The 19,985-nt window shown below is 56.5% G+C and overlaps 1 protein-coding gene across 10 annotated transcripts in view; it reads left to right on the forward strand.

The window, feature by feature from the left end:
- The window catches only part of CACNA1C (calcium voltage-gated channel subunit alpha1 C), a 474,002-nt gene that overhangs the window by 362,741 nt on the left and 91,276 nt on the right, over window positions 1-19,985 (forward strand). For all 10 annotated transcript variants that reach the window (XM_082636564.1, XM_082636557.1, XM_082636560.1 and 7 more), the window contains exons 11-13: window positions 5,373-5,399; window positions 13,565-13,725; window positions 14,573-14,798. In XM_082636564.1, the coding sequence (XP_082492690.1) occupies window positions 5,373-5,399; window positions 13,565-13,725; window positions 14,573-14,798 (414 nt within the window). The remainder of the gene's footprint in view (window positions 1-5,372; window positions 5,400-13,564; window positions 13,726-14,572; window positions 14,799-19,985) is intronic.

Consider the following 19,985-nt stretch of genomic DNA (forward strand, 5'->3'; position numbering starts at 1 on the left):
GAAGTCATGTTCCTTTAAGGGTCAGGCTGACCTTGAGTGTGAGGCCTCCTGCAGCTTCCAGACTCCACGGCGGGAAGTGGGAGCTGCTTGTCCTGGCACCTGGGAGATGTAAGACTCACCCCAGAAACCCAAAGGGACGGCGGACCGAGGGCTCGGAGGAGGACCAGCCCCGAGGTGGCTGGGTGTCTGAGTCGCTCCATCGGTGGAACGGCTCCTAGCTCACCTCTCCCCGCCGAAATGCCTCCGTATCTGGGCCTTTGGAGAAGGTTTGGGTACATCTAACCTGAGCCGGGCCAGCCTCTGAGCGAGGGGGCGGGTGGGCGGGAGCAGGCTGCTTCCAGGGCACATGGGCCTCACCATTCCTCACCCTGACGGTGGCACCGGGGAGTCTGCACTGCTGATTCCCAGCATTGTTGGGAAGCAATTATCGTCAAAATGTTGCTGAAATACAGGCTAGTTACGTCCTGAAGCAGCGGGCTGAGCCCTTCCCTCTTCCCTCCTATTGGAACCATACACACAAACTCCCGGGATCCTGGACGTTGGCCCCGGGCGGCCACGCTAGCGAAGGTGGATGGCAGGTCCCCAAAGGGTCGCAGGGAAGGTGATGAGGACCCCGCCCTCTGGCTCTGGGCCCACGTGACAGACCCGGAGAGGCCGCGGCGCTGGCGCTCCGTCACTGGAGAGTGTGTCTTCGGAGCTCGAGGCCCTGTTGGAAGGACGAGCCTGTTCCCACAGAGGGAGGGGGCGTCTGGTGGACGTGCTCTGCAGGCGTCCAGGGCTTGGTGGAAATGGGCCGCACTCCACGAATATCCGAATTTATGCACCTACTCTGTGTGGACAAAGTGCTTGTCGCAGTGCCGGGATGGCAGTATGTCCTTAACAGTCTACCGTCTTTCCCGGCCCCGCCCCGGACAACGATGGGAGAAGACTGCCAGCGTTCCTGGTGGGGAAGCAGCGTGAACGGGCGGGGGCTGAGGCTCAGGCTGTGACAACCAGGGAGAGGCTAGCATTTCTGAAGCGGGGAGCGAACGGCCCACGCAGCGGGATGAGGCCTGGCTGAAGATGGTTCTGAGAGGGCAGGGCAGACAGACAGGGCCCGCAAAGCGATGTGTTGCTGGGGAGGGGGCAGCCGGGCAGGGGAGGTGGTGAGGGGGAGGAACTGTCCTTCAAGTCTGAAGACAGAAGCGATGCAGACTGAAGTCACCAGCGGGGCTGCAGGGTGTGGAGGCCGGGGCTCCGCTCTGGACCACGTGCTGGAGACACCAGCGAAGAAGCGATGGATGCGGTCACGTGGCGCCGGGGTCACCCACAGGCGCAGAAGGCCAGGGCTGAAGGCTGGGAAACCGACACGCAGAAGGAAGAGAAGGAGGCACAGATGAAAAGGTGCCAGGAGAACAGACAAGCACAAGCCCGGAGGCCACCGGGAGAGGAACGTCAAGCCCGTCACACCCTCATCAGGCAGCAAGCCCGCTCGGTGCTGGGCCAAGGTGACACAGAGCCCGAGAGCAAGGTGACACCATCTCCCTGGAGCTCACAATCTGGTGTGAAAGTGACACTGAGCCGTCCCTGTACGTGGGGAAAAGCGTTCAGAAGGCCGAGTGACTGTAATGCAGGGTCAGTGACGCAGAGACGCGTTAGACTGGCAGGTTAGGGAAGGCTTCTTTGGAGAAGGATAGTTTGAGCTGAGAACTGGAGGGGGCGGAGGAAGGAGGGATCTTCCCATCAGAGGCAACAGCGGGTTCCGAGGCCGCTGGGGGGGTGAGGGAGAGAAGGCAGCTGCGTCCAGGGCAGGCCTGAGTGGGAAGGGGCAGGGCTGGAGCTGGAGCAGGGCCGGGTAGACCCTTGATGGCCTTGGTCTTTGTCACAAGACCAGGAGAAATCATGGAACGTAGCTGGTTGGTTTGGTGAGCTTTCCATCCTTGAGGATCCTCGGACATCAGGAAGAGTCTGTGCAGGAGCGAGAGGCCCCGAGCTGCGGGCACTCGAGCGAAGCGGCTGCCGTAGCAGCTCCGGGGGTGATGCTGACACAGCTCAGGCCAGGGTCACATGCGGAGATGGAAAAGGGATGCATTCTCTGTGTGTCCTAATTGCAGGAGCTGGAGACTCAAGGCAGGCGGGGCGGGAGCGGGCCGCAGGGGACCCTCCCTCCAGACGTGAGGCCGTGGACGGGGAAATGGCAGTGGCCCCGGAGCTGCTGGGCCTTGCCTTTCCTCAGAGCGGAGGCAGGACCGTCTTCGAAACGAGAAGCCCATGAAGGAGACCAGCACTTACGGGACAGCGTTGCCTGAGACTAGGGCGCAGCTGGCGTCAGAGAGGGAGACACGGGCTTCCACAGAAAGAAGTGCCCGGTACTCTGGGACGGACCGAGGAGGGAAGAGAGCCATGGACCAGGAGTCCCAGATCTGGGCCCGGGCGGCAAGCTCAGGCTCGCCCCCTGGGACGTGCAGGGCGGCTGCCCGTTGGCTCCTGTGCTCTTGGCTGCTAGAGGGGCCTGGGAACCGCCTGCGGGGACCCCCTGCACCTCTTCTGTGCCTGTCGCTTCTGCAGAAGAGGCCCCGTGAGTGAGGCAGCCTGCACCTTGTAAAATGGCAGACCCCAATCCAGCTGGTGTGTGCGAGGTCCCTTTAGTCTCAAAGCGCACAGTTGTATAAAGAAGGTAGAGTCAGAAACAGGATCCGACACAGAGGGTCGATGATACCAATGGACGTGCATCTCGTCACAGAAGTGAGCTAGGGGTCCCCGGATAGCACAGGAGATTCAAGCTAGTGGGTCCCTAAGAGGTGGACTGTGACGGGGGTCCAGGGTCCGGCTCCTCTGGCCGCACCAGCCATGCGTGGAGTCGAGGACATCGCCTCAGACGTGCGTCCGCCTAGATGGTGCCTGCAGCGCCATCTGACCTACGTTAGGGCGAATCGGGAGGATTCGGGGAATCGCTGTGTCACACGGCAGGGAGCAAACATACAGGCTTACGACGCTAAGACGCGGAAAGGCTAAACACACAAGTAGCTCCCAAGAAGTTCAAATATTTGTCCAATAATGACAAATGCAAACTGAGTAACCGAGTGAAGCAGAGGGAGTTCCAGGCGTGTCTCCCGTTTTAAACCTTCACATCAGCAAAGACAACCGCGGTTTCCCGGGAGGTTGGTTGTGGAGGCCTGAGGGAAAGAGGCAGCTGGGCTGGACACGCATCCGGTCCACCCAGCGGGGCTGCGCTCGCGGCCTTACCTGCGAGTTACCCACCTTCTGCACCTGCTGCTCTTCAAGAATCCACGGAAAACACGGGAGGAAATCCTACCTTGTAGAGTAACTGAGGGGAGCCCGCACGCCTCCTGAGCAGGCTGGTCCCCCCGGTGTGTGTGAACTCGCTGGGGTCCAGGGGGCAGCACCCGTCACCCGGCCGGAACGCAGGGCTGGGGCGGCGGACACGGCGCCTGCAGGCTCCCGACTCCCCTGCCCACCGGCGGCGTGACCAGCCCTCCAAACCCCGAGCTGGTGGTCACCTCCCAGGACACGAAGGCTGCGGAGACCGGGTGCCTCTGGTCCCACGAAGTGCACTGACCCCCTCCTACATGGGGAGTGTGAGGCCCTCCGCTCTCCCATACCTGGGCTTTCCTTTGTCTCCAGACACGTGCCCCCCGAGGACCTCCCTTCTTACCTGGGGTGCTCCAGTAATACAGAGCTTGGCAGGGGTGAGTGCTTTGGACCCGGCGAGCCTGGAATGATGCTCACAACCTGAGAGCAGCAACAGCAATCAGGCTTCAGTGCGGCATCCAGGCTCGCACATCAGGACACGTAACCACGGGGGAGAGAAAGCCCCACTCCATTTCCTCCGCCTCAGAACGTTCCAGAACACCCAGGAAGGAGCCACAGCCAGTGACCACACTTACCCAGGACGTCATCCCCAACAGGAGCCCTGGTCCTCCTGCGCCACGTCCCAGAGTCGCTGCCTGGGAGACGTGGACACTCAGAGCTCAGTGCCCCACACGGGACTTCTTAAGAAACCACTTTTACTGACGACCCACTGGACTGAGAGGGAGACTTACAGGGAGGGCGTGTGGTCTGCGCTGAAGGGCCCCTGAGAGGCCTCTGGAAATCTCCGAGAGAAGGCGGGGCCAGGCCAGCCCCTGTGGCAGAGCTGCCAGGCTGATGACCGCCCATGCTAGCTCATGTCCCTCAGCGAGGGGTCAGCTGTCCAGCAAGCCTGGCTGGGCTAGAGAAGGGAGCCCCCGGCTCCCCACCATCTAAGCGCAGCTGGAAGACATTCGTTTTTCCATTAAACTGTGGCCCTGAGTGAGATGACACCCGTGGCCCGGGCCTCCGCCCACGTGCCGTGTAACGTGGTCAAATCCCTGCAGCCCTCGCCAGCGTTTCTGGGTGGGAAAGGTTATCAGCTGGCGGTTCGGAGCAGTAAAGGCTCTTGGCTCTGGTTCTCAGGGCCCCAGAGACATAATTATCTCACGCACGATGGCTCTGCTACCTGTCACATCTTCTGGTTTATTTTTTTTTTTATAATAAATAGCAAGAGGGGCTGTTTTCTTGCTTCGCAGCCGAGCTCACTCTGTGCTGAGCTGGGACAGGCGGATTTTGTGCCCTCTTCATCTCTGGCCGGCGCTCCGCACCTGCCTGCCCGTCCGAGCACGGTCTCCCACCCGCGGCCCTGCCAGCGCTCACTCCCCAGACACCAGGGCCTTCCCGACATGTGGCCTTCCGCAGGGCCATCTCAAGTGCCTGCATGATCTCTGCCCCGAGCCCGGCTCCATCCAGCCTCCCACAGGCCACAGGGCCTCCTGGAAGTTTCCACCTTTCAGTAACCCCCGTTCCCCCGAGATGCCCCTCGAGTCAGCCACCAGCCCACCCACCGGTGCTTCTGTCCACAAGTCCCCAGGTCTTTAGGGCTGCACACCACTGCCAGCATCCGGGGTTTGTGCTCAGCCCTGGGCTGTTTCCTTGGGCCCAGGCTCCACACTCAGGCCAGGTGGTGATGGGGCCGGGCTCCTGTTCAGACAGCGCTGGGCCTCTGCCAGCCTGTTCCCGCCTGCAGTGTCCGAGGGCCGCATCTGCAGGAGGGGCTCCTGTCCTCCACGACTGTTCTCAGGGTGTGGCCCCAACCCGCTGCCTGACCCCAGCTGACGGTCTGAGAACATGGCACCCTCTCTGGGGGCCACGTCTCCACTTAGAAGATGCTAGATTCGTAGGTTTGTGGGCTGGGCCAGCCCTCGGTCTCCCCTTCAAACACACAGACACCAGGACGTGCTGACCTCAGGGCCGTCTCTCCGAAGCTGCTCTGTCCAGGGCCCGTATGGTCACCCGGGGACGTCTGAGAAAAGAGGGAAACGTGTGTCGTTTGGTAATGTCTCCTCTTTCCCTTTCAGCCACAGGATCTCCAAGTCAAAGTTCAGGTGAGTGAGATGCTCCTTTCCTGCTGGGCTGGGGACACCCCCGGCGGGGGGCTGAGGGAGGGTCTGCGGAGGGTCTGCTTTCCTTCTGCACGACTCTCAGGAAGAGGCTCGTGGATCCAATCAGGCGAGTGGTTCCGGGCTCGGGGTTTTGGCGAGTTAGTGATTTTGGTGGCACTGGCCCTAGGAGGTTGTGAGATGCTGTGTCCCCCTCCCTTATAAGATGAAGTGCGGTTGAAATAAGTGCCACGTGGCCACTTGCTGCTGTTCTCGGCCATGTTTATGGAAGGCGAGGGCACGCGGGTTCCGACGGTGCTGCTTCAGGACCTTCCTCGGTGCCCCGCCCTCACCCTGTCTGCCCCTCCAGCCTCGCCGCCTGCACATCCCGCGGTTCCTGAGCGTCCCCCGTCCTCTCGCACGTCCAGGCTTTTGCGTGGAGCCCTCCTTCCACCCGAATCGCCGTCTCCCCGAGCCTCCCCCGTAGAGCTCGGGCTCCTGTTCAGAACCTCGCTGGTACCGCATCTCCACACCTTCTGCAGACTCTCCCCTCTCCCCCCAGCGCTTTGCTCAGACCTCTGTCACCGCCCTCCCCACGCAGGCTCCCGTGTCTGCGATAGGCTCCGCAAGCCTCCGGGGCGCTATTTGCGGGCAGTGGGTAGCAGGCTGTCCACCGTGTGCACTGGATGGACGGATATGTGAGTAGGGATGGGAATTCACTCCCACAAAGCCTGTACAAACCAAAAACTATTGTGTTTAAGTTTCATTATTGATCTAATGCTGCTTCCCCTCACCTGTGTAGCAGGAGCTACATTAAGTTTTAGTCCAGCCGAGCAGTGTAGCCCAAGGCTGCATTTTAAACTGTCCCTTAAGCTAAATGTTCAGTTCTCTTCTGTCCTCTGCCCAGCTCCTCTCCAGGGTGGAGAAGCAGGGCCGGGACTTCAAGACCCCGCAAGTACCCAGGCCTCAGGGAGGACCGGTCCTGGGGTCCCCACCCCGAGACCCCGGCTTGTTCCTCTAGAACTGGGCCTGCCGAGGGGCCACGAGTCCGTCTGGTTGGGCCTCCACCCACGGTGTCCGTGGGCCCCATGTTTGCCTCTGGTCTTGAAATCGTTGCCTCTGGTCTCTGGTCCCCAGGCTCTTTGAGCCCATGGACACCTCCAGGCCGTCCGTGGACAGGCTGCGGGAACTGGACGCTCACCTACGCGCTGGCTGCCTGTCCCGCTCTGTGCCTGCCTGGGTAGAGCTCTAGGCCGAAGGCTGGCGTCCCCCAGGGCCCCGCAGACCCTGTGCGACACCCAGGAGAGGCACCTTCAGCCCTGATGTCCTGGCCTCCCCGTGACTATCTGGCTGTTTCTAGAGCTTGGCGCTCGGCCAGAGAATCAAATGAGGACGCTGGTGTGGGACCCGCTCCTCTCCTGCTGTCACCGTCTGCTCCCGTGTTCCACGGTGGCTGGAAAATGCAGGCTTTCTCCCCTTCCACTTCCTCTGAAGCCAAGACCTCCTTCACATCAAAAACCTAGGGTCAAGTCTCCCAGGTCCAGCTCTTGTTACAGGAGAGAGAGCTCAAGAAATGTAGAAAATCCTTTGTCTCCATAACGCTCGGACCTTACTGCTTTCTCTCCAGCATCTGGAGAAGCGGCTGGCCCTTAGTGGGGACTTAATAAATACTAAGTGAAGGGACGAATGGATTGTCCTGCCCCCAAATGACATTAGGCTTGCCACAGACTGAAATGAAAGTTCTGTTTTACAGCCAAAGCTGAGAAAGCACTTTGTGCTTCTGGCAGTTCCAAAGCCCCCATGCAGGGAGAGAGTAAAGGGGTATAAAAATACATTTGAAAGTATTTCCAAAACATCATTCTCATTACGTGAAAATGGGTGACTCGTAAATGAACAAATGAATGCGTGAGTGAATGAATGAACAAACGTGCCCTGGTGGGGGTGGAAGAGAAATCACAGACTTGCCTGGACTCGCTCCAGCATGAGATGACCCAGGAGACAGGGGGCGTTCTGTATCCGGTGCTCTAGGGTGTAAGCTGTGCTCTCGAAAAAGAGGGGGCACAGGGGTCTACCTGGACCCCTGGACTCTGCTCGGTTTTGAGACGTGGCTCAACCTGCTGGTATCAGATCCCCCTCTGGGAAGGGCTCCTCCCCCTGCAGCTACTACTCAAGATACAACAGAAATACACAGAGAAGATTCTATATTCATTCCCAAAAGGCTTATTACTAGTCAGTTGGCCCCATCAGTAAACCCATTTTCAGAGGAGGATACTGAGGCTGAAAGAGGCCCGGGGCCACGTGGCTCACGCTTGGCCACATCAGGACCCACGCCCAGGACCCAGGCTCTGCACCATGTGATGAAGTCCTGCCCAGGGATCCGAAGCTGTTTCTGCCCAGCTGTGTGTCTAGGGGCTGCAGTGAGGGGTCGGGGATGCTCCAGGGCACAGCTGTTGACTTAGAAACACAATGCCAGACACTTACACCCTTTGTAAAACTTTCTAGTAGCCATGTTAAAAAAGTGGAAAGGGGCTTTTGTGGTGGCGCAGTGGTTGGGAGTCCACCTGCTGATGCAGGGGACACGGGTTCTTGCCCCGGTCCGGGAAGATCCCACGTGCTGCGCAGTGGCTGGACCCATGAGCCACGGCCTCTGGGCCTGCGTGTCTGGAGCCTGTGCTCCGCAACAGGAGAGGCCGCAACAGTGAGAGGCCTGCGTACCGCAAAAAAAAAAAAAAAAAAAAAAAAAAAGTGAAAAGGAACAGGTGAAATTCATCTTAATATATTTAAGCCAATGCGTCAAAAACATTTCAATATGTAATTAATATAAAAATGAATGACATATTTTATATTAATTTTTCTTTGAAATCCAGTGTGTCATTTACACTCACTGCATGCCCAGTTTGGACTGGCCTTGTTTCATGTGTGCAGTAGCCACAGGTGGCCAATGGCTACCACACTGGACAGTGTGACCCCACAGGGTCAGATGGCAGCTGCCTCATCTACACCCGGCAGTCCAGTGGTGGTGTCTGTTTAGGGAATAACAAAGGCTGGCAGTGGATTGAAAATGCCATCGAAATCACCAAGGTCAACCTTGAGAAACCTCTGTCTGCTGCAGACGCAGGAACAGCGTCCTCACCCCTTCTGTCTGTCTGATTGTGGCAGCTGACACGGGTATAGGAGGCGCAGGAGAAAAACGCAGTAACACGGGGGAAACGGAAAGAGAATTTCTGCAACTCAGGAGTAACCTCGTAAACAGTGAAGAGCCTGTTTTACCCCAGAAAAGAATCTAAAATTTGAGTTAAACACACACACACACACAGTATTCTCGATCATTTTCTCAGCTTAACAATGACAAATAATAGAATTTGAGCCTCAAACTGGCCCATTCCATTTGCAAGACAGTGATACAAAGTCACAGTGTCTTTAAAGGAAATATTAGAGCAGAAGTTTTAGGGAAATTTTGGCAAATTAATGGACTTATAATATTAGGGCAATATTAGGGAATTCCCTTGGTAAGCCAAGTCTCTACTTTGAGGAATAAGGAACTTTGCAACATTTGGGGCTCAGAATAGGACTTAAACAGTTACGGAACAAACGATTCTGAACGCCTTCTGCAGCTTGAAGGGATTAGTCAGCTAACATGTTGGGGCTTGGATCTGGACGTCACAACGGTCTGAAGTGAACCCCTCGGGGGTCTGAGGTTGGGAGCCCTGTCTTGCCTGTCTTCAGAGAAATGTGCCTCCGAGGTCCCTTTACCTCTGCCATCCCATAAGCAATAAGGCACATGCCCAAATTTGCCCCAGTCACTAATTACCCATTTTTTGGTTTCTTTTGTGTAAAATAGTTAAATGTTAAGGATTTTCTAGGTTGCTTGTTCTCAGCTCTGGCCACTGGAAAGAGCCCCAAGTGTCCACCATTTGGGTGCTGTCTCCTGTTCTAGATGCTTGTCCAAAGTTCTGTGCCAAGCAAACTCCTTCAGGAGCACGGCCCCCTCCTCACCCCGACCCCATCCGCGGGGTCCTAAGCCTCGTCCACAACGCAGAGTGAGTCAGTGTGTGTAAAGTTTGTCTCTGCTGCCCTACCTGCCTGCTGGCCCAGTGGTCCTACTGTGTAAGACCACAGTGGTGGGCTGTGTGAGCCCATCACAAAGGACAGGATGCAGCCCCTTCCCCTCAGGACCCTGCGATCTCAGTGGAGAAGCTGGAGTCACACAGTAAAGATACTGACCTACAGGAAACGGAGCATCGCGTCCTCTGGGGAGGCTGGCTGGCACCCCACAGTGGGCTGGGATGCCCTTCTACGTGCCCCTGGGGCACCTCTACTAAGCCCGCCTGGCGCATGGCACCCTCGGGGTCCATATCACCGACCCGAGTTTCCCGTCTGCGTGTTAAGCTGAATATCTAGTACTTGGCTGGGGGAAGATGTTTCAATAAATGTTTCTTGAATGTGTAGCTAAGTGAGCAACACGGACAGTAAGTGTGACTGGAACTTGGCAGCTGGGACGTCTAGAAAAGTGCACCACCGGGAAGCTGGGGCCCCCGCTGAGCCCTAAAGCAAGCGGGGGGGGGACCCAGAAGGGTAGGATTGGTGGGGAGACAGCTGTGTTGATGGAAAGGTAGGACTCAGGCCGGTGCTGGGAAGGGGTCAGGGGGGTCCAGGCGAGCGAGCAGAGCTGTCCGGTGGGAATGCAGCGACGCGTGGGTTTGAAGACCTGCGAGAGACATGTCCGTGCCCGCCGTCTCCTCCAGGTCTGTGTCCGGGAAGTTCCACTTCTAGAGGGAACAACTTTCCCAGTGAGAGTGAAGGGAACGTGAATAGCAGGCAAATTCCTCCTCCCTGTTTTATCACTTAATTTCTATATCCTCCGTGCATATGTAAACACACAAATGCACTTACACATTCTAATAAACCATTGCATTTATTGTACAGTAGGAAGCGTTGCCAGGAAACCAGTTGTCAAGCAAAGCTATATTTTGAAGGGTGGGAGGTGTGTAATTATCTTTAAATACTTTCTCTGGATGGTAATTACTCCACCCCCGCCCCGGCCCGAACCCACGTGACTCTCCTGAGTGGCTGTCTCGGGGAGCACACGATTCCACGGGTGCCGCCCCGTCTGTCACAGCCGCAGCTGCGGGGCCTCCAGCAGAGCAGCTCCAGACCCCGGGACAGGCCCAGGCATGTGGCACCCACATCGACCGGCCCCAAACTCGGGGAAGAGCGCAGTCAAGTTCTGGGTTTGAGACATAGTTGGAGTCGGTTCCTCCAAAATGTGGAAGAAAGCAACCGTGATTCCTTTGGCCTCCGAATCACAGTTATTGGTGATTTTTGTAAATGAGGTTGTCTCTATTCAAAACATTCTTTGCAACTACAGTGTAACCTATTGCCGACTTAACAAAATGCACAACGTGAGGGTTGTGAGTTAAGTCTTATTCGGGGCAAACTGAGGACTAGAGCCCGGGTGACAGCGTCTTGGGTACCTGAGGAACTGCTCCAAGGAGGTGGGGAAGGTCAGTGCATATGTGAGTTGTGTGAAGGGAGAGTACATGCAACCCAGCACGTATTTTCTGCAGAAGGTGTCTGCTTGTCTCGAGGAGCAGACGTCACCACGAAGGATTTTAGTGCTTTTCTAGATATGAGGAGATGCCAGAATTGGGCTCATAAAATCTTCTCCTGAAAACACCTAACTATCTGAAGGCCTGTCTGCCAGTTTTTTCCAGAGCACAGAGGGCCTCATTCCTGATCGCCACCCTGAGCTCCTTTCAGGGGGTGTTGAAGGTCCGAAGCTGCAGCGGCTCACGATTTAATCCTTGTAGAGGTAGATGGCAAGTGCCAATTTGTAGTTGACGCTATTTAAGATTGGATATGAGTTTGTCCTGAAAACTCATTTTTCAGGGGGAAAAAAAAGTCGTACCAACTTTGTCTGCAATATCACCAGGCTCGATCGCAGGAGAGAAGCAGAGTCCCGCCCTGGCGAGAGCAGGCGCCTGAGCGCCGTGGTCCAGCACCGCCAGAGGCTGCCCCCCGCTAGGGACCACCTGGGCCCCTGTCCCATTGCCTTGTCCCCCCCCGCCCCCTCCGCCACCCCTGCTGTCGCCCGGTGGCGTGTCTGGAGCATGGAAGCCTCCACAGTGCATTGGGAACCACCGTCTTCTGACCCCCAGGCCTTTCTTCTCCATGTAGCGACTCTCCCCCCAAGTAGCAGCAAACGTCCCTGCCAAGGTTTGGTGCTCCCTGGAGGTGGCGTCCCCGCCCCCTCAGTGACGGGGGTGAGGTCAGGTCAGAACACCACCCCCTTAATCCTTTCTTCCCTCCCTGCCCTGCAAGCCAAAGCCAGGTCCTCCTGCAGCTCCCAGGCAGCAAGGCCCGCCTTAGATGTGCCCCTCGCTTTCTAATCTCAGAACAGATTTCAGCAAAGGTGTGGCAGCAGGATTTTCCACGGACCGTAGGTCACAAAAATAACAGAGTAGAAATATAAATAAAGTCAAGCTCTCCAGAAGGCCATCTGGGGCGTGTGGAGGGTCCTAACAACAGAGTCTTGAGCCTGGGGACCTGGGGACCTGGGACTTCACGCAGATATGAGTGCAGGTGTCCAGGACGACAGCCATCACCACCCCCACCCCCCCTTCTGTCCCAAAGCGGGGGCTCTGTCCTCAGCCGCCCGGTGGGTGTCCCTACGGACACGACCTGCAAGTACCTCAAGGCGTATCCCGGCCGAACCCCCCTCCGCAGGGCGCCCATGCTGGTGACAGGACCTCCTCCAGACGCCCCTCCACCCTTTCTCTCTCCCCTGCGCTCACGGTCAGTGTCAAAGGCCTGCTGACCCTGCCTCCAAAGTCCATGTCACCTCACTGTCCTCCTTCCGTGAGTAAAGCTGTTGCCTCCATCACCTCCAGCCCGACAGCTGGCCACGGCACCCCTCTTACCATCCCCCAGCTGGACGTTGACCGTGTGGCTGCTCTTGTTGTGTTTGGTTTTCTGGAATCAGATCCCCTCTCGATGCAGGGCCCCTGCAGTCTCCCTGGCACCCCTGTACTTCCCTCTTCACATGGTGTTAAACTGGTAAACGTTTGGTCAACGGAATTACCAAATGTATCTGCATATTCTCTCAGTATCAGGAGGATGAAACTGGGGACAAGCTGTAAACGCGTCCACCACTGAATTCTAAAACGTGAGCGTTTCCTTGGGATCATCCGGCTTCACGGTTGTCAACCATGGTTACACATGAGAACCATCTGGGGAAACTTAACAAACAGCAGCGGTATTTGGGGGTTATTTAAAAATTACTCAACCCCAGACAATCAGATTTTATTGGGTTGGGGCCCGGGGCCTGGTGTGTTTTTGCTGTTTTTTTTAAACTTTCCCCAGGTGGTTCTATGCACAGCCAGGTTTGATGAAAGTCCCTAACCAGAGGCCATGGGGGCGAGTGTCCCGCGGCCCATGGATGAGCTTTCAGGGCCCACGTACGGCGTGAACTTGCGTGTAGAGGTGGGGGCAGTCTGCCCGTTGTTCTGAACAGAGAATGTAATCTCAAGGGACTCCACAGCCTCCCCTCAAGGCAAAGCACCTCTGGTCCAGGTTCACCTCCCACTCTTCACGGACAAGGCAGCTAGGGGAGCGCCTGGCGCCTGGGCTGCAGGCGGGGGCGGGGGGAAGCCGCTGGCTCTGCCCTCACCTGGTGTCAGTCCAGACCCCCAGCTCCAGGGTCCTTGGTCTTCTCCTGAAAATCGGGACAACGCCTGCTTTGCAGACTTGTTTAAAGGATCTGGGAGAAGACATGAGAAGGGCTGATATGGTACCAGCCAGACATGGGGTTCGCTGATGGTAACCATTACTAGTCCCAGTAATACTGGTCTTACGACTTGCGATACCACTTCTAGTGATGCCGTTACTGTGAAATTAAATAACCTCCCTTCAGCTTTAGGCCAGACCCTCACACAAGGCTGGCCTTGCTTGGGGTCACAGGCCAGGGGGCCACGGTCCCAGAGGAGCAGGGACACCCCCCCAAAGGCACACCACCAGCCACGAGCCGGTGACCTTGGTGGGACGCTCGTCTCTTCGGCCCTGGTGAGGTCGGGCCAGTTCGGGGAGGGAGGTGGCCACCTTGGAGCATGGCGGCTGGGGACCTGAATTCACAGCCGCCTCCCACCCCGTCCTCCTTCTCTGCCCCTTTGCAGCCGCTACTGGCGCCGGTGGAATCGGTTCTGCAGGAGGAAATGCCGCGCGGCCGTGAAGTCGAGCATCTTCTACTGGCTTGTCATCTTCCTGGTTTTCCTCAACACGCTCACCATCGCCTCTGAGCACTACAACCAACCCCACTGGCTCACGGAAGTCCAAGGTGAGAGGCCGCCCGGCCAGCCTGTGTTACTCAGGCTGACTCGGCCCTGTCCCGGGGCGGGGAGGCGGGCCACGCCGGACACACCAGGGCCTGGCAGCTTGTGAGCCGTTAAAACACACCAGCTCACTCTACACAGACGGGGCTCCCCTGGCCAGGCGATGCCCCGCCGCCTGCCCCAGCCGTCACCGTTGGGTCCAGGAGACACGGTCACGAGCTGTGGCTTGTTGGGCTACATCAGCTCTTTGGCTGCCCACCCTCCGCCCCCAGTGGGTTTTCAGTACCTGGGACCTCAGTATGGCCTCCAGGTGTGCTGGCCAAAACCTGTGAGGGGCGGTGAGCACAAAGCCAGGGAGCGGACGAGTGTGGCCTGAGCTCAGGGAATGTCCTCGATGGCAGTGGGTCTCACCACCCCTCCCTGGGCCCCAGAAGGGATCTCTCTGGCCAGAGCCCCGGAACCGACCCGGGGGTCAGGCGGACACAGCCTGGACCCGGGGTGTCTCCCGGAACCTAGATGGGGCTCATCTCCCGGTGACAAGGGCAGACAAGGACCCTGACTCCGGCTCTTGGCTGGTCAGTCTGGGCAGATGACTCCTCCTTGAGCCTCACTTCTCGTCTCTGGAAAATGGGCGTAGCAGCAGCCCTGATGCCTGGCAGAGTCGCTGTGAGGGGCAGAGGGTGCGGGGGGTAAGGGCCGTGCTGGAGGTTTGCTGTGGTTGTAACTAGGCCCCTTCCCACCAAGTCCGCGCAGGGAGGTGGGTGTGGCGGGGTCGAGCTTTGGGGTTTCCCCGCAGTGATCCGCCACGCTCACCCCCTCTCCCCCTCCTCGCCCCCGTGCGGGTCCCTCCAGACACGGCCAACAAGGCCCTGCTGGCCCTCTTCACGGCGGAGATGCTGCTCAAGATGTACAGCCTGGGGCTGCAGGCCTACTTCGTGTCCCTCTTCAACCGCTTCGACTGCTTCATCGTATGCGGCGGCATCCTGGAGACCATCCTGGTGGAGACCAAGATCATGTCGCCCCTGGGCATCTCCGTGCTGAGATGCGTCCGCCTCCTGAGGATATTTAAGATCACGAGGTGTGTGGCCCGTCACTGCCCCCGGGACCCAGGGGCGGGGAGCCGCTGTGTCCTGGAGGGTCTGTCCTGGGCTCGTGTATTCGCCAGAGGCGCATCCTTTAGAGGGTCCTTTGGCTGCTCATACAGACAGTGCAGGGGTGGCAGCCGCGGGGCCTCCAGGGGCATCGAGGACCCAGGCTCCTCTGTCCCTGCTTCACCAGCCCCGGGCCTGCCCTCCACCGAGGTCACAGGCGGCTTCCGGAGGCCGAGCCCTCACCTGTGGGCTCGAGGCAGGAGAAAGGGCTGTCGGCTCCTTCCCAGGCTCCCCCCGGAATCTCACCTATACCTCGGCTCTTGGGGTCGCCCGGCAGCTAGAGAGGGAACCTGCTCTTGTAGCTGGGCCTGTGCTGAGCGTGTGCTGCATGAAAGGCAGGCATGGGGCCTTGACATGTCCCCTCCACCCACCGCCCGCCACCCACCCGAAGGCCGCAGCCCCTGAACTCCCCTGGGACAGGCGGGGCGGGGACGGGCAGCCACTCCAGGGCAGCAAGTTTCCACCGCGTTGTGACCCATTCTGGGTGTTGAGATCAGCTTACTGGATCACGACCATCATTTTTATTGAGAGATAATCCACATACCATGTAATTCACTCTTTAAAGTGTACAGTTCAGGGTTGTTTTTTATTTTATTTTATTTTTTTTTTGCGGTACACGGGCCTCTCACTGTTGTGGCCTCTCCCATTGCGGAGCACAGGCTCCGGACGCACAGGCTCAGCGGCCATGGCTCACGGGCCCAGCCGCTCTGCGGCATGTGGGATCTTCCCAGACCGGGGCACGAACCCGTGTCCCCTGCATCGGCAGGTGGACTCTCAACCACTGCGCCACCAGGGAAGCCCTGTTCAGGGGTTTTTTACGTATTTGCAGTTTCGCAGCCAACACCATAGTTCTGTTTTAGCACGTTTCCATCCCCAAAAGCGGACCCCACGCCCGCTCTTCCCTCCTCCACCCTCCCCTCCAGCACCCGTCACCACCTTGCCTCCATCTCTACAGACCTGCCCTCTCTGGACGGTTCATGTCCATACGATCTGTGCTGCTTTGTGACCAGCCTCTTCCACCTGGCCTGATGGTTTCAGGTCTCCCCCATGTTGTCCAGAGATCGGCGCTTCATTCCTTTTTCATGGCTGAGCCGTGTTCCATTATACGGATATACATCACATTTTGTTTATTCGTTCATCTGCTGGTGGGCATCTGGTTTATTTCTGCCTTTTGGTTCCTGTAAATAATCCGCTAGGAAGCATTGTGTTCAGGTTTTCATGTGGACGTATGTTTTCACGTCTCTTGGATACAAGGAGCAGAATTTCTAGGTCACATGACAAGTCTATAGTTAAGGTTTTCAAGAAGTGCCAAACTGTTTCCCAAAGAGACTGGACCATTTTACATCCCTACCGGTGATGTATATGGGTTCCAGTTTCTCCTCATTCTCATTTTTAATGGAAGAATGAAATAGGGTGGAAAACATCGAGTGCCTCACGTGAATGTAAACACGTTTCATAAAAATCCCCGAGATCGTATCTGGGTCGCAGTATAATATGTATTTCTCACCGTGGGCTGTGGTCTTCCTCGGAGGGGCACGTCAGAAGCACCTGAAGGGGATGGGTTCCAACTGTGCCCCCAGAAGGCCAAGCCTCCCATCCTAGAGTCTGATGGGGGGAGACTGGGCGTCAGTGAGACCCTGCTGGGAAGAGTGGGGTTGGTACCGTCCGTGCCAGGCCCTGGACTTAACCGTCTCTGCTCAGAGTGCTCCAAACTTGCGGGGTCGGGGGGTGCTGCAGGGCACCTGGGTGTGACTGTTCTCTTCCCAGTTCCCTCGGCGGCCCCCCTGCCCCAAACACACCTGCTCCCGTGGGTTCTTTGAGGGTAGGGTGAGACGAGGCATTTAAAGAGTTGAGTTCAGTGCCAGGCATAGAAGGTTCTTGGCAACCGAGCATTCACTGTGCCTCTGGTTGTAACTGTTGTGATTATCAGGAGAAGGAAGAGGGAGGAAGGAGCTAATAGTGACACACACACACACACACACACACACACACACTGTGGCTGTATTTGTTCGTCTGCCGTGTACACACTGTCTGTCCAGCTCTGAGAGGCAGGAAGCGGGCTGCATAGTGTGGGCTGAACCTGGGAGAAGCAGACAGTCCAGCCGGGGAGACGGAGTCCGCTCCTGGAGACAATGAAAGGAAAATCTAAGACAGGATGAAAGGAGCTGGCAAAATGGGCAGGGGCGACATCTGCTTTGGGAAGCTGGGGACAGGAGAGCATCCCTGGGGAAGCTTCAAGGTCAGAAGACAGACTCAAAGTACAGGCAGGAGTGAAATCCCCAAGTTGGATACTCCTGGGCAACACTTGCCTCGCCCCCACCCCCGGAAGGAGCTCTTCCCGAATGTCTGAATGTCTTGGCACCGCAGAAAATCCTCGGTTCAAAATGAAAGTAGTAGAAACGTCATGACAATCCTGGTCAATGTACATCAGCTCTTGCTCTGTGCCGGATAGCCTGACCCCAGTGCTTGCCTGCGTCTGACCTGTAAATCTTCACCATCACCTATAAGAGAGGGTGCTGTTATCATTATTCCCATTTTCCAGATGAGAAGACTGAGGGAGTTCAGTCGCTTGCCCAGGGTCGCAAAGCTGCTCAGGGGTGAAGCTGGGATCACAAGGCTCTGTGCCCCGACCATGACCGTGGGCTGCAGGGCTGATGGCTAAACTCTCTTGTCTATCTCCAGAGACAAGACGTAAAGGATTTTGACTGATTCTGCTTGCTCCTCCTGGGTCTGCTAAAAGCTATTTTTAATTTGGAGTTTCAGGTGCCTCTTAAGTAATTCTCAAAAGTCCACATGCTTGGGGCTTTGTCTTTGTTTTTTAAATTCCTATAGAAAATAATTTTGCTCCCAGATATTGTCATAGCATCTTGAAGAGACTTCACATTGATTCTGTTTCTAATCAACAATTTATCTATTTCTAATCTGAAACTATTGCCGGGAAGCCATTTTTAAGTCTATCTTTATCAGCGAGCTTCCTGAAGCCCCTCCACAAGAAGGATTAGTGGTATTTTCGGATCTCCATAAAGTCCGTAAACAGAATAATTTCTGGTCTAATTGGAAGTTATTTTGGCAAAGGCCATCAGCTTCCTGTTTTCCAGTCTCCAAACTGTCTGGGGGCTTTTGGAAGACAACAGAGTCCAGGTGTGGGAGGGTCCCATGCCCCCTTCTGAACCTGGTCTCCAATACACTCCAGTGGCCAGAAAGTGCCTAAAATAGGGGCTGGAGGGTGGGCGTGCTGGTCCCCTGAGACAAGTCAGCCTGGTTGTGCCATCAAACAAGTCTGTTTCTCCCTCTTCTTTTAAAATCTCTTGGAGGAAACTTTGTGACATCTCACTACTATTTTTAACAACGTTTTCTGGACCAGTGATTGTGATTCTCAAACCTAGATGACCTTCTCAGGAGAGCTCATTAAGGACCCACCACTCCAGAGATTTCAGCCAGCAGTTCCTGGGGAGCTCCAAGCCGGTGGCCCAATGACCTCACTCTGAGAAGCTCTGGCCTGATTTTCTGCGGCTGTGCCCTTTCTCCTCTTTCTTGTCTAAAAATAGGAAGCTTCATGTATAATTGGAAACTTGATTCTTCCCTCTCCACTCTCTCCTCTAGACAGTAGCCCCGACCCCCCGTGAAGACGGTGCTTCTGATGGCTCTCCACTGAGAAAACTCATAATGATAAAGACCTAATAGGAATCAAGTGAAGTTTTAAAATTGATTTTAATTTTATTAATTTCTACACACCTGAACACATTTGAGGCTCTTTATTTAGAGTGCTAGGATCCTTGGATCCACGGATCCCCTCCTGTAGCTCCAGGCTGCCCTCCTCCCACCCAGGGCCTGTGGTCTAAGGGCCGGGAACACCGATCTAGACCATGGTTCTCAGCCGTGACCTCATGACCCTTCAGGATGTCCAGAGCAGCTCAACAGTGTGTGGCTATTTGCCATTACTGAGGTCATTTGCTATTACTAAGAGCTAAAATACCAAGATTTGTGAATGGTTTCTTTTTGACATTCCAAATACAAGTACATTCGGTATTGCTCCTGTAACACCCTCACTCTTGGTCACTTGCGTCCCCGAAGGCTTTAATGAACGAGCAAGAACCGGGTGGGTTTACAGCTGATCCGTGGCCCCTGCGGGAAGAGAAGACTTTGGTTTCGGGTGACAATGAGTTGCTAGCCTGCTTACATTATTTTGGCACTTTGTCAAAATCTGAGCATGCCTTAGGAAGTATACAGCGTGTAGACATATCATCCATCCTATGGGTCTCATTTTTTTATAAAAAGACTGGGAACCCTGCACCGGGCTGTCAGTTGATCACTGAGTATTTGCAGTACTATGGGTGGGGACCTGCAGGTTGAGAACGTCTGGGTGCCTCTGGGAGAACAGAGAGGCACGCACATGGCCAAGGTCTTTGTCATCTTTGGGTAAATGACCGTGGGCCTTCCAGCCGCGTGATGGACGGGGCTCTTTCTCCTGCTTTGGGGCTCTCTGGGGCTCTAAGTGTTGCCCGGTTTCAACATCCAGTTTGTCTGCTGTTTGTCAGCCCAGCCTGACCTTCCCTCTAAGAGGAGGAAGAAGAGCTTCAGTTTGACTAGATCTGGGTGTGGCTCCAATGTACTAAGTACGTCTCATTTTTTATTCAGTTGGTCTTCACGCGCACCACAGCCCCTCCAGCCCTTGCTGTTTTCCCTCTTAAACCCTAACTGCGTCTCTTGCTTCCGCTGCCCTCCCCCGCAGCCCCCTTCCCCGGCCCTGAGACGTGAGCTCAGACTGACTCGGCGCAGACAGACGCACTGGTGAATCGTGACCACACAGGGGCCCACAGCCCCGAGGTGCGAGCCTTTTGCACATCCTCCAGACTCTGAGCTCTCCATGTAACTGCTGGTCTGGCCACGAGCATCAGACCCTCCCGGCCCCCTTCTCGGGGCCCCAGGGAGGCTCTGAGCTCCTCATGGGCCACTATTATAAAGGTAACTTTGGCGTCCGCCCAGTTGCCGGGTGGGGGCCTATGGAGAAGGCAGCTCAGACGCTAGAGCCCGCGGGCCGGCCGTTAGCGAGGAAGGTGCTTATTCTCGGGGGTTAAGGAGACAGGGGAGGACGACGTCTGGCTCCCTGTCTC

This window comes from Mesoplodon mirus, assembly GCF_964341445.2.
Source record: "Mesoplodon mirus genome assembly, chromosome: 11".
In the NCBI taxonomy this organism is placed as follows: domain Eukaryota; kingdom Metazoa; phylum Chordata; class Mammalia; order Artiodactyla; family Ziphiidae; genus Mesoplodon; species Mesoplodon mirus.